At 45.2% G+C, this 15,266-nt stretch overlaps 1 protein-coding gene across 2 annotated transcripts in view; it reads left to right on the plus strand.

Annotated features, from left to right (window-relative positions):
* Positions 1-262: 262 nt before the first annotated feature.
* FTCD (formimidoyltransferase cyclodeaminase) overlaps positions 263-15,266 on the plus strand; it is a 74,182-nt gene continuing 59,178 nt past the window's right edge. The window contains exon 1 of one of the 2 annotated variants that reach the window (XM_073633708.1): positions 263-421. In XM_073633708.1, the coding sequence (XP_073489809.1) occupies positions 368-421 (54 nt within the window). In that variant the 5' untranslated portion in view covers positions 263-367. The remainder of the gene's footprint in view (positions 422-15,266) is intronic. The other variant, XM_073633707.1, reaches the window with a different exon arrangement.

Raw genomic sequence — 15,266 nt, forward strand, 5'->3', positions numbered from 1 at the left:
TGAATTGTATTATTAAATAAATCTGACATGGTTAGAATAGATTTGGAATTAATGTATGATCACAAAAGATCCCAAAATGTGCACACAATCCTTTCATTTTGGTTTACTTAGCAAAATTTGCACCGCAACCTGTTAAATATTAAATGGACACTGTTGATGTGTGTCTGGACATATGCCCCCTTTCCTGCAGACATCATTTTGTTTTGCACACTTTTTTACAGACACATCCTCCCTCATACCAGCCAAAGCCAGAGATAATGAGTTAATAATTAACACCTGAAAATAGCAGACTTTTTAGAAAGCTTAGTGAGGCAGCCTCACAGGGGGATTAAGCCATTCCACTAGAAGGGCTCAAGAGAAAGAAACCATGGCCAAACTAGTGGAATGTGTCCCAAATTTCTCAGAAGGAAGGAACAAGGAGGTAAGGGAAATTATAATTCATTTCCAGGTGTTTAGAGAAAGATGTCACATTGTCTTGAGCTATCCCTAAGGCCAGATTCACGCTTTTATGATGAGTGGCAATGCATGATTTGCTCTGCAGTGCCAATAAATCTGAATGGCAATACATAATGTGTGTTGCAACTCGTTACCATTATGGTGTAAATTATATCTGAATTGTATCCCAATGCATGGTGGTGTGCTGTGTTGCTAAAAATAGTGCATTAACATATTTGGTGTGCCAGAAAGTCATTTCACATGCATAGGCTGCCTTCATGCATGTGGCACAATGTGCAAAGATGAAAATGGACCCTTAAAATTCTTGTGAATATCAGTGAAACAGCCAAGGTACATTCAAATTTCTAATCTCTCACTGGATTTTTACATATATATATATTCTTCTTTTTTTTTTTTTTTTTAAATTATATAAACTAATTGCTAACCTGAAAAGGAAAAAACAATAATGGTACATATACAGGTTATACCTCCACTCTGCTAAATAAGAAAACCAAAAGGATTAATGAACTGTGCATACCAGATTTAAGATAAAGTCTATACTGCAAGGTGGACAAACCATTTGTGCAGATGCATAAGAACCCTTTGGAACTTGGAGGCCCATTTTATATTGGATGTGGATCTACCTGTAGCCTGGGGTGCTCTCCTGCTGTAATGTAAAACTAGACTTGGCCCGCATCTATCTAGCCATCATTGTGTAGCACCCTGGGGTTTAGTCAGGGAGCTCCTCACAAATTTACTTGCCAAGAGTAGTCATCTTGGTCGATGGAGAGAAAACAATAGATCTCTAAGTTTGGCCTTGTTGCACTTTTCTCTTCTACCAGTAGGTGGCCGGGAACTTGGTGGTACTAGATATGAGAAGGGCAACCCAAGGTCAGGTTATGGGTATATGGGTTATCTCGGTCAATGTAAAAAAAAAATATAAAAAATGTGGGGATTGGGGAGGAGGACAAAAGGCAAGTGCTGTATAAATGATTGGTCAGTCAATTGACTGATCAATGTCTGACCACGCACCTGATGTGGTGTTATTGCTGTAACCAGAGAACCAGTACATAAATGCAAAGGGCAGGGGGAAGGGTAAGGGAAAGGGGATTCTCTGTATATAGAATATCGAGTGGAAAAGCGGTTACTTCAGCAATTCGTGATCAGAAAGTGATGTTTATAAAAATTAACAATTTATTGAATTATATTAAAATCAACAGGGCATATTGAGACATTCAAAAATGGGGATAAACACAATATGAGTAATGCAAAAAACCTCAATATCAGAAAGGTGATTCTAGGAACGGGACAACAAATAAGACAAAAAACACACACGACAGCACTGACACGGTCCGGACTAAATATGTTGTTCAGCAGCAATAATAATCGAATCAGCCCATAGCAATCACACAATAGTGTTGCTACCATGTATTAGTTAATCAGGTATATATGTTTGGGTTTGATATGCTGCTGAGGAACATATAGTGGTGGGAACAAGGAGAGGGGAGAGACTGGTAGGAGTATGGCCAGGGATGATTGCCTGGCAAGACCAGCTTGTGAGGGGTGGACAGCTAGCAAGGAATTGAGCCTGGAGTGTTCTGCAGCGATGGGACTAGGAATGCATACACAGATTCATGGGCAGTTCATAAGGTGCAAATGTCACTGATTAGACAAGTTGATATAATAATAGTTCGCTGAAGGTAATAGAAGTCACAGTTCCCAGCATACAATAGCAGCCTCCTGTATTAAGCACTGAGTGCAGTGAGGTACGATGTACAGTAGTCCAATGTGTTTATGGCAATGATAGGGGCGATGTGCCTCAGCATGCAGATGTATATATGCATCTATAGGAGCCTGTTATGAATGCTCATACATTACCACCCGTAGGTATTCTGGAAGGCTGGTCCGGGAGCGGATCCTATGAGAGAGTGCCAGGATCCAAAGGACTTAGAGAGTGGCAAGATTCCTGCTGCTGACAGTGGCGGTCGCAGGGTGTTAGCGTTCCTCTTATGATGTGGAGACACCTAACGTTTTTCTGATCGCCTGGACGGCTCGAATCGATTTCGGCGTGTGCTGTGGCAATCGGCGGGTGCCTCACAGCTGTTCCCCTAACTCAGCCTGCTCCGTGGGTCGTGACAGCACCGTTGATGACGTCAACGCGTTTCGCTGGAGCTTAGTAGCGTAGCTTCATCCTGGACGTTTGATTGGTAGAGCCAAAACACACCTTTTATATTGTAGTGTGTTGACATGGGCATATCCAATCAGCAATGTGGTTTAGCAGAGAGCAGTATCTCTGGCTGTAGAGCGATGTAAAACGTGGAGTTTACACATTATTAGCAGTACACCGCGGGTATACTTAGACCTTACACTTTAAATAGTGTCTTCTCCCGGTGTCCGCATCTTCTGCCGGCTCCACCGCTATCTTCTGGCACTCTTTTGCCAGTGGTGGTCCGGACCTCTGGATCGTCTTCTTCCCTCTTCTCTTCCAGAGATGTTGACACAACGCTCCCTCCAGCCAGAATGGTCTCTGTGCGCTCCGCAACGGACTTATATAGGTGGTGACCCCGCCTCCCTATGATATCACAGTCCCGGGGCATGCTGGGACTGTGAGGTCATAAGGGGGCGTGGCCATGTCATCATATGACCACGCCCCCTTATGACCTCACAGTCCCAGCATGCCCCGGGACTGTGATGTCATAGGGGGCCGGGTCACCTCCTATATAAGTCCGTTGCGGAGCGCACAGAGACCATTCTGGCTGGAGAGAGCGTTGTGTCAACATCTCTGGAAGAGAAGAGGGAAGAAGACGATCCAGAGGTTCGGACCACCGCTGGCAAAAGAGCGCCAGAAGATAGCGTTGGAGCCGGCAGAAGATGCGGACACCGGGAGAAGACGCCGGAGAGACCCCCGAAGTCAGAAGAGGACCCTCGAAGACGGAAGAAGACCCCGGAGCTGCCTAATAAATTACTTTAAAAACCTGTGTACTGTGGTTTTTTATTGACACTTTTTTCCCTAGGTGAATGGGTAAGGGGTACCATGTACCCCATACTCATTCACATAGGGTGGGGGGCCGGGATCTGGGGGCTCCCTTATTAAAGGGGGCTCCCGGATTCCGATAAGCACCCCGCCCGCAGACCCCGACAACCAACGGCCAGGGTTGTCGGGAAGAGGCCCTTGTCTTCATCAACATGGGGACAAGGTGCTTTGGGTGGGGGGGCCGCAGGGCGCCCCCTTCCCCCAAAGCACCCACCCCCCCATGTTGAGGGCATGCGGCCTGGTACGGCTCAGGAGGGGGGGCCGCTTGCTCGTCCCCACCCCCTTTCCTGACCGGCCGGGCTGCGTGCTCGGATAAGGGTATGGTATGGAATGGGGGGGACCCCCACACCGTTTTTTCGGCGTAGGGGGTTCCTCTTAATATCCATACCAGACCCAAGGGCCTGGTATGCCCCTGGAGGGGAACCCATGCTGGTTTTTTATTTAAAATTTGGCGTGGAGTTCCCCCCTCAAGATTCGTGGTGGTAAAGAGCTGAAAAACCACGTGATATGGTGAAAGTTGGCTGGAAAAGTCCCGTCGTCTGTATGCAAGACAAACTTCTGGCCAACTCCCTTTGTACAAAAATCCAAGGGAAAGTTTGTACAAAGTCCTATTGTGTGTGTGTGTGTGTGTGTATTGGGCTTTAAAATCATTTCTATAGATCAAGCCTTGGCAATAGCCAGTGTATTTACATAAATCAAGTGGGAATTTTTTGTGGGTGATATCATATTTTGGGTGTACAGTGGCTTTATCTAAGTCCCTAAGAAGGCCTGTAGGTTCAATTCGGTGTTTAGGCCTAATGGAATAAGGGACTTTAAACGGTACACCCACCAATTCTCCTTTTGTAGGAGTACTCGATCAAAGTCACCTCGTCTGCTAGATAACTTTAGGGCATATATGCCCTTCACCTGCATCCCTTTGGTGCTTCTGCCATGTTGTAATGCGAAATGTTTGGCTAGTGGTTTCTCAGGAATTTTTTCTTTGTCTTTAATTTCCCTTAGGTGCTCCCCAATTCGTACTTTAAGAGGTCTCTTTGTTTTCCCCACATACATTTTGGGGCAGGGGCAAGTTATCATGTAGATAACCCTGGACGTAGAGCAGTTAATTAGATCTCGTATTTCATAGTGTTCTTTTCCTAGGGCATCGGAGAAGGTAGTTGTTCTATGTACGAATGGGCAAATCTGGCATTTATTGCAGGGGAACATCCCTGTACTTTCACATCGAATAGTACCAAGAGGCCTAAGAGACAGAATCATTCCCGCTGAACATCTACACACCGATCGTTTCCTACCTAAATGGAAGGAACTCTGTGTGAATCATGGCGTTGCTGTCATGGAGTTGATTGTGGAAGAGGAAAAAATCCAGTTGACTTCATTACAGGAACAGATTGAGGAAAGCGCACGCGGTTTGGAAACATTTAAAGATAAGGAGGAGTTCATTAAACAGAATGAAAATCTAAAAAAGGAAATTAAAAAAGTTCAACTAAACCTTAAAATAACTAAACAAAGTAAATTTATGCGAGATACAATCGACTTTGAAAAAGACGAAGCCTTTGACCTGACAATTCGCCGTGGACGTAGTAGATCAAAAAGTCGAGGACGGGGTCAACAACCTAGACAAAGTAGACACGAATCCCAAAGCGACTCAGAAGACGAGACAGCTAAAACAGTGACTTTCTTTAGACCAGGAGGGGTCGGCGCCGACTAACAATCAGGCACCGTCCCCTATAACCAAAACTGCCGTAAAAACCAACAAACAGTCAAAAACAACCAAAGAAAGGACAAACACCAGGAGCCAAAAAAGGAAGTGATACAGCCACCACAGCTAGTGACTACCCGCCCAAAGACTGATATGAAGGTAGTAAACCTGTCTGACCTTGAACTGACTCCTGATTACATAAGCCTGCTACAGAAAGGCCTGTCTTTTTCCCCTGTCTCCAACATGGATAAATTTACGGTATATAAGGACATAGCACTGTTCCTGAGGAAAGTCTTCTTAAAATCACTATACACTGGTCGAGATACCCCTATAGAAACAACTTTATCTCTTAACACCGAAGACCAACAGGTATTTTTCTCAAGTCATCTTCCAGGACGGCACACCTGAGAGATGAGAGGCTCCTCCCCACAGGAAACACAATCAATCAACAGCTGTTTTAAGTCCACACCCTTCCCCCTGATCCTCAGTTTTTGATTGTGTTTCTCCCTACACGGCGAAACTGTTTGTTTTTTTCCAAATGACCGAAGCCTGGGGCTGGTGGTCTCCCCCTGGGAGCCGGACCAAATGCCTGGGAAGCCTCTGGGTCTGGCGGGATATATTTATCCTTCCCGGGGGGTTCCCCTATCCTTTCCTCAGGGGGGGCAGCAGAAACTGGGAAAGCCCCCCTGAGAGCTGAAGGCCCCTGGGTACAGTGGTGTCCCCAGAACTTCAGGGGCCTTTATCCTGTCTCCCCCCCCCCCCCCCCCCCCCCCTTACCTGTCCGGAAGTCCTTTCAGACGGGGGTGCTGGCCGTCGGTTCTTTCCAGGGGGATCGTATCCCCTGACTCCTGGGTCCCTGGTAGCTCGCGTGGGCTGCTGGGGAGGGCACCGCCTGAACGACCCGCGTTCTTACCCAGAAGGGAAGGCTGAGAGTCAGCAGGAGCAGGCGCCCACATCCTCCTTTCGAGGAGGCACCAGTTTACTATGGTGAATGTCTGCCTAAACCACCTCATGGGAATGAGGAACGTACGGCATTGCGCCCCCCCCCCCCCCCCATGTGTATATACTGACTGGACAGAGCAGGACACAGCCTAACCTTGCAGCTCCCTAAAGGGACAGCAGTTGTGGGGGGGGGGGCACTTTGGCGGCTATCCTCCTTGCGTGTGGACCATAAGGATGGAAAAGCAAGCCCGGTGGCTGTGGAAAAAGGGGAAGACAACGGTGAGTCAAAAATCCCCAATCCCAGCCAGATGGTTTCTGGGCATTTGAGATAATCTCCCCTGGGGTCTGGATTCAAATAGCCCAGAAGCTTTTGCTAAAGACACCAGCCACAGCTCCCTCCTACATCAGAGATGCTGTATGGTGGACAAGTGGTGCAGAGGAGCGAGTGTGCCTAAACCACCTCAGATGGGAAAGAGGTAGGTAAGGCATTTTTTCCCCTTCCACCTGTATTTACTGAGTGGTGCAGTGCAGGACCTGGGGGTCTCCATAACAAAATAGCCCAGAAGCTACTGCTAAAAACCACCAGCCACAGCTTCCTCTTATAGCAGAGACACTGTGGTTATCACAACAGTAGGTTGCCAGCCTCTCCCTACATACCCGGTTGTGGTACATTAGTAGGGGTGAATACAGCAAAGAGGGTGACCTGGTAGAACAAAGAGTTCCTTACTGGCCAGGTATACCACTGAACAAGTTATTAATGGTGCAATGGTTGAAGGATTCAGGAGTAGGCTCCCTTGCTCAGCAGGTGCACTAGGTTATCTGGCCCTATTTGCCCAGCTGCTAGGAATCTGCTTAAAGTTGCTCCAAGATGCTTAAAAGCTGACCTAACTTTCAACAATGTGGCGGGGACCAAGCTTCTGTGTGGCACAGTAGGGGTTCCCTTGTGACAGATCCTCCTTTTGGGGGTTGCTTGCTATGGGTAACTTTTCATAAGCTCCAACCTCCCACTCCACTCTTACATTGTGGTTATATTTTAATGCAGGGGGTAAGAAAAACCTTTTTGTTGGTTTGGGCTACAGTCCACTCAGTGACAGATCTAAAAGCGATTTCCCATAAATCGTTTTTCCTATATCCTTTGATTAAGGATTTTCTGTGCAAACATATGCAAGAGCTAGATGGCTATATGATTGCTTCTTTAAGGGCTGCAGGTGGCTATTTACCTCCAGGCTAAATTGGTAACCACCCTTTTTAGAGGTCTTATATTGGTCTCTAGGGCTGGGCTCATTGAGACTTTAGTTACTGATCAGCCCCACCCGTGTATGAGCTGGCTAGTGTTTGCTCAATCTACGGAGGTAAGGTAGGACAACTGCTACTATAGTAAGGTGTCCAACCATTTTAGGATTGGTTCCTTCACTGGTGGTGAAGGATTAGTATCTACAGTCCAGGCTATGCCTATGAAATAATTTACTCCTGTTTGGTTATTTCATAAAGGGATACACCATGACTCCTTCTTGGCTGCTCACCAGTAGACCTCAGTAGTGAAGGTTTGTCCTTGCTGGGGGGTTTGGTGGCACAACTAAAGTACACATTGAGATTTGTGACATCTCTGCTGAAGCTTGTTGGGTGTCCTTTATATCCTAAAGGTACTGCTTTGTTTGGCTACAGATCAGAAAATACAACAGGGAAGGTGGTCTGTACTTTCTGGTTTTGTGCCGCACGCCAGAAACGCACATCATTGAGTCTGGTGATGACATTTCTGCTCATAATTGTTATATTGCTGCACATCAGACCTACACAAGATTGGGGTCTGTCTGTGGGGTTTTTGTGTGTCCTGTATTACTGCCTTATTGGTTGCTTATCAGAAAGGCAGCAGGAAAGATTGATGGCAGGGGTAGTACATATACTGCCTTTGGTAATCGGTACAGCACCACAAGGTGGCGTCGTGCTGATTCAGACAGTGCTATTAACGGCAATAGCTGCCGATTTTAGGCATGCGATTTGACATGTGAGTCGCATGCCAAATCGCTTCAATATGGATGTGCTATCTCTATTCAGAATTGTTAGATTGTTGCACATTAGAGATATACACGATTGAAGTTTGTCTGTGGGTCCTGTATTACTGCCTTATTGGTTGCTTATCAGAAAGGTAGCAGTGAAGATGGATGGTCCTGATTTTGTTGGAAAATACAAATTGAACCTGTGCCATGGGTAGTACACATACTGCCATTTGTAATCAGTGCAGCACCACAAAGTGACGTGCTGATTCAGACAGCGCTATTAACAGCAATGGCTGCCGATTTTAGGCATGCGACTTTGACATGTTGAGTTGCATGCCAAATCACTTCAATATGGATGTGCTATCTCTATTCAGAACTGTTATATTATTGCACATCAGACATATACAAGATCGAGGTCTGTCTGTGGGTCCTGTATTACTGCCTTATTGGTTGCTTATCAGAAAGGCAGCAGTGATGACGGATGGTCCTGATTTTGTTGGAAAATACAAAATTGAACCTGTGCCAGGGGTAGTACACATACTGCCATTGGTAATCAGTGCAGCACCACAAAGTGGCCCGGGCTGATTCAGACAGTGCTATTAACGGCAATGGCTGCCAATTTTAGGCATGCGATTTGACATGTTGAGTCACATGCCAAATCACTTGAATATGGATGTGCTATCTCTATTCAAGATTGTTGTTGCACATCAGACACATACAAAATTGAAGGTTTACTGCCTTATTGGCTGCATATCAGAAAGGACACAACAGTGAAGGTTGTTTGTCTTTTTCTGATTTGTTTTTGCTGCTCAGCAGGGAGACACATTGAGGGTAATGACATCTCTGTTAAGTATTGGTATATGCTACACATCAGACATACACAAAGATTAAACATTGTTTGTGTCCTGTATGTCCTATATTTACTGACTTATTGTCCGTATATCAGAAAGGCACAGCAGTAAGTGGTGTTTCTCATTGATCTTCCTTGCTGTTTCTTAGGTATATACAGTAGGGGGTTGTTGGCTGCACTCCTCCAGGGAGCCACAGCATGGGGACCCCTTGTTTGTTCGACCCGAAAACTGCTTTTCCTGCGACCGGTGCAATCTTGAGGTCTGTGGTTCCGTAAGCAGGGACTGCTGGATACGCTGCGACCTGGAGTCGCACAGTCACGAATGATACCCTTTGGAAGCCATAGTATGACTTCTCATGCGTCTTGCAGTCCCAAGTGGCAGGTTGGGTCGCACGGGTGTGGGAACCCTAAGCTTATCTGTCCCTTCTGGTTCAGGTTTTGCAATGCTGCAGGAATACTCATTGTGGAGTTATTGCCTTATTTTGCAGTAGACCAGAAAGATCGCAGCTGTAAAGGCTGTCTGTTTGTTTTTATGTTGCTGCACAGCAGAAGTACTCAACATTGAAGCTTGTTGGTGCTTTCTGTTTCATATTGCCTTACCTTATGGCACTTCAGAAAAACACAATGCTGTAGGTTGCTTGTGTTCTTTCTCTGTTGGTTCTATGTAACTGCACTACAGAACTGCATAACAGGAAGGATTGTCTTATAACTGTACTTGGTGGTTCGTCATAATTACGCAACATAGAAGTTTGGGTCTTTCTGTCTTCTCTTTATAGCCTTGTTTTGCTGTACATCAGTAAAACACCACTGTAAAAGGGGGTTCCCGTCCTTTCTGTATTTACCAGTTATGACCTAGCTAGCTGCACTTCAGAAATGCGCAGCATTTAAGGTGTGTTTGTGTCTTAATGCTTACATATTGGCCGCACATCAGAAAACCAGACTGTGAGGTTCAGATTTGGGTCTCTTCCCATATTTGATATTTTGGTTTAGCTAGTCACACTCAGATACACAACATTGATGTCTATGCTTGTGTCCTTTCTGTCTAAATCTATTGTGCTATGTCCACAATCTATGATTTTTTTATTTGTGATATTAATAATACATGTATCACCTTTTTGTATTTCAGCCTTCTCTTCTGTGAAAGGGCCAGGAGTTCTGGTGCAGATGTCACATGTCAGAAAGCCTCGACCCCTTACATTCAGGGATGCCAGAGCCATTTCCTAGGGTTGAAGCCCAGTAGAGTTATGGGTCACTGGTGGAAGGCGATAATGAATCGCCCTGTTTAATAAGAACTTAGGAAGTTCGGTTCAGAGGAGTTTTATGGCCTGAAGATGAAGTATAAACATGTATACCCGACCAAATAGGTTACAGCTCGGTGCATGGCCTTCATTTTGCCCTTCTAGCAAAACTAGATGTAGCAATATGAGTGTTCTTCTCCTGAGTAGGCTCTCAGGCGTAAGTAAAACTATAGATTGGGCATGCCTTAAACCCAGGGATTAAGTTTTTGTTAATCTATTTCCCTTAAGTAGGTTTCCCTTCAGTCTTTGCTGACGTAAAGCTAAAAATGAGCAAAAAGGGGTTGTCTGTCAGGGGCCCCCCTTTTTTGGCAGTTTTATTTCCATGGACAGGGTTGTGTTAAGACAGGCCCCCTTATGGATCAATGTAGTGTCCTTGTCTTACAACACAGGTCTCCGATTAATCTTTTTAGTGGTTCTAAACAGCACCTATAGGCAGAATAGGCCATTGTTGGTAGATGTGTGACAGGCAACATTGATAACCTACAAGTTTAACATGTTTTCTGATTCCATCTTTAAGAGCCCACTCCACCTAGATCCTGCATCCGAAACAGAGAAGGCAGGGACACATGTGGAGTAGACCGGCAGATCAGCCGCATGATCCAGCTAAGATACCTTCATCAAGCATATGGAGTAAAGGTAAAGCTTACTGCAGAACCGAGGTTCGCCAAGAGTCTTGCAGTGGTCCCACCCTAAGGTAGGCCTGAGGTACTTGATTATCCTCTCAGGTGTGCCGTCCTGGAAGATGACTTGAGAAAAGTACTAGTTACTTACCGGTAACTGTCTTTCTGGGAAATCTTCCAGGACGGCAGGCCTACTTCCCACCCGTTGGAGGAGGGAAAATTTTAGAACACTAGAAGGTGAGTACCTATGAGGAATGATTTCCCTTGTGAACCAGGTTCAGGAGTTACTTCTCTACAAACTGAGGATCAGGGGGAAGGGTGTGGACTTAAAACAGCTGTTGATTGATTGTGTTTCCTGTGGGGAGGAGCCTCTCATCTCTCAGGTGTGCCGTCCTGGAAGATTTCCCAGAAAGACAGTTACCGGTAAGTAACTAGTACTTTTTTTTATCCTAAACTCTCTTTTCCAAGAGAATGAAGGATCAACCCAAATGGAAGCCCCAATTAGAAGAAAGGCAAATCTACGAATCCGTTCCCAGAAAATGCCCCCCCTTTCTAAAAAATGGTTACAAATTTTTTTAGAACTTGTTCAGACTGACCTAGAGAAGGTCAACTGGACTCAAAAAACGTTGACAACTTAACCATTGATGAAAGATGAGCACTTAATGACCTCCAGAAAAGACAGAACATTGTTATTAAAAAGTGGGACAAAGGTGGTAACGTAGTTCTGTTGAATCAACAACATTATGAGAAAGAAGTAAAGCGCTTCCTGAGTGACAAATCCACCTATAAGAAACTCGACAATAATCCTTTTCCTCACCTTGTTAATGAATTAAACATCAAACTGGTAGGGGCTAAAGAGGAGGGTTTGTTGACACAAGAACTTACAGAACCCGCCAGAAAGGCCGATAGTATCGGCCTGCCAAGGCCCCCTTGAGAAAGTCGGTAGGTACTTAGACTCCCTGCTGAAAGATATGGTCACTAATTTAAAATCCTATGTACAGGACACTCGACATGTCCTGGCCAGGATTTCCAAACTAGAAGATCTGAAACACTTGGATGAAGTCCTACTGGTCGGGATCGATGTCAAGTCCCTGTACACTTCGATCCCACATGAATGTGGAATCAATGCAGTTAAGATCTTTCTGGAACAATGGTATCCAGAATCAGGACCACAAAATGAATTCCTACTGGAAATACTGGATTTTGCATTACTTAAAAACTACTTCAGTTCCTGACCACCTACTATCAGCAAATCCGAGGCACCTCTATGGGGGCAGCATGGGCCCTGGCCTATGCTTGCCTTCATCTGGGGCTCTGGGAAGAGGAAGATGTTTACCCCTCGTCCATGTACCGCAGCCACGTACACACCTGGCTGCGGTACATCGACGATGTCCTAATGATCTGGATGGGCACCACAGAAGATTTACATGACTTTGACTCAACTGAATACCAATCAAAACAACATAAGGTTGACGTATAACTTTGACCGGACTAGCTTGCCTTTCCTTGACCTACTCATCACGTTCCAAAATGGCCAACTGCTCACCTGTACATTTCGTAAAACGTCCGCAAACACTCTTTTAAGTGCCAGTAGCCACCACCCCCACTGGCTAAAGAATGGCATTCCGGTGGGGCAATTCTTAGGAATTAAAAGAAACTGCACTAAGACCAGCGATTACAGAAGAGAATCTCTAGAACTCTATGCGAGGTTCCGCGAACACGGCTACTCACATAGACAAATTAGGAAAGCCAGACAAAAGGCAGCAGCGAGGGACCGTGACAGTTTACTTGTGCTACATTCAACTGATTCAACTGCCCCTAAACAGGTGGTATGTGACCAAACCAGGATAATCACTACTTTTGGCCCCCAGTGGAAGGAGGTACGCTCCATTCTGGAGAAACACTGGGGGGTTCTCGCCAACTACCCAGGGCTACTTAACATAGTTGGTACTTCACCCAAGTTGGTGGCCCGACGTGCCAGAAATTTGGGTGATATGCTTGCTAAATCTGAATTCACTAAGAACCCCGACCCTACCTGGCTAGCTGACTACCCACGAAGTACAGGGATGTTCCTCTGCAATAAATGCCAGATTTGCCCATTCGTACATAGAACAACTACCTTCTCCGATGCCCTAGGAAAAGAACACTATGAAATACGAGATCTAATCAACTGCTCTACGTTCAGGGTTATCTACATGATAACTTGCCCCTGCCCCAAAATGTATGTGGGAAAACAAAGAGACCTCTTAAAGTACGAATTGGGGAGCACCTAAGGGACATTAAAGACAAGGAAAAAATTCCTGAGAAACCACTAGCCAAACATTTCGCATTACAACATGGCAGAAGCACCAAGGGAATGCAGGTGAAGGGTATATATGCCCTGAAGTTATCTAGCAGATGAGGTGACTTTGATCGAGTACTCCTACAAAAGGAGAATTGGTGGGTGTACCTTTTTTAAAGTCCCTTATTCCATTAGGCCTAAACACCGAATTGAACCTACAGGCCTTCTTAGGGACTTAGATAAAGCCACTGTACACCCAAAATACGATATCGCCCATAAAAAATTCCCACTTGATCAATTTATGTAAATACACTGACTATTGCCAAGGCTTGATCTATACAAATGATTCTAACTCTTGCAAAATGACTTTGTTTTAATATCGTCCTCACTGTCCTGTAATATGGTCTCTTTTCTGTGTCCTCATGTCTCTTCCCCCTCCTCCCTCCTCCCTGGTATACATTATTATGTATTATACTATATTTTTCTATATTCTATGCACATTAAGCAAAACGATCTGCAAAAGATTATACAAAGTAACGGATTTGGTCGCAAATTTCATGTTCCCGGTCTACAATACATGAAAGGTGTGTTTTGGCTCTACCAATCAAACGTCCAGGATGAAGCTACGCTACTAAGCTCCAGCGAAACGTGTTGACGTCAATGGCGCTGTCACAACCCACGGAGCAGGCTGAGTTAGGGGAGCTGAACAGCTGTGAGGCACCCGCCGATCGCCACAGCACACGCCGAAATCGATTCGAGCCGTCCAGGCAATCGGAAAAACGTTAGGTGTCTCCACATAATAAGAGGAACGCTAACACCCTGTGACTACCACTGTCAGCAGCAGGAATCTTGCCGCTCTCTAAGTCCTTTGGATCCCGGACCAGCCTTCCAGAATACCTACGGGTGGTAATGTATGAGCAATCATAACAGGCTCCTATAGATGCATATATACATCTGCATGCTGAGGCACATCGCCCCTATCATTGCCATAAACACACTGGACTACTGTACATCGTACCTCACTGCACTCAATGCTTAATACAGGAGGTTGCTATTGTATGCTGGGAACTGTGACTTCTATTACCTTCAGCGAATTATTATTATTATTTATTATTATATCAACTTGTCTAATCGGTGACATTTGCACCTTATGAACTGCCCATGAATCTGTGTATGCATTCCTAGTCCCATCGCTGCAGAACACTCCAGGCTCAATTCCTTGCTAGCTGTCCACCCCTCACAAGCTGGTCTTGCCAGGCAATCATCCCTGGCCATACTCCTACCAGTCTCTCCCCTCTCCCTGTTCCCACCACTATATGTTCCTCAGCAGCATATCAAACCCAAACATATATACCTGATTAATACATGGTAGCAACACTATTGTGCGATTGCTATGGGCTGATTCGATTTATTATTGCTGCTGAACAACATATTTCGTCCGGACCGTCACAGTGCTGTCGTGTGTGTTTTTTGTCTTATTTGTTGTCCCGTTCCTAGAATCACCTTTCTGATATTGATGTTTTTTGCATTACTCATATTGTGTTTATCCCCATTTTTGAATGCCTCAATATGCCCTGTTGATTTTAATAAATTGTTAATTTTTATAAACATCACTTTCTGATCACTAATTGCTGAAGTAACCGCTTTTCCACTCGATATTCTATATACCGAGAATCCCCTTTCCCTTCCCCCTGCCCTTTGCATTTATGTACTGGTTCTCTGGTTACAGCAATAACACCACATCAGGTGCGTGGTCAGACATTGATCAGTCAATTGACTGACCAATCATTTATACAGCACTTGCCTTTTGTCCTCCTCCCCAATCCCCACATTTTTTATATATTATTTTTTTTTTTTTTTTTTTTTTTTACATTGACTGAGATACCCCATATACCCATAACCTGACCTTGGGTTGCCCTTCTCATATCTAGTACCACCAAGTTCCCGGCCACCTACTGGTAGAAGAGAAAAGTGCAACAAGGCCAAACTTAGAGATCTATTGTTTTCTCCCCATCTACCAGGATGACTACTCTTGGCAAGTAAATTTGTGAGGAGCTCCCTGACTAAACCCCAGGGTGCTACACAATGATGGCTAGATAGATGCGGGCCATGT

This window comes from Aquarana catesbeiana, linkage group LG06, assembly GCF_042186555.1.
Source record: "Aquarana catesbeiana isolate 2022-GZ linkage group LG06, ASM4218655v1, whole genome shotgun sequence".
Lineage (NCBI taxonomy): Eukaryota > Metazoa > Chordata > Amphibia > Anura > Ranidae > Aquarana > Aquarana catesbeiana.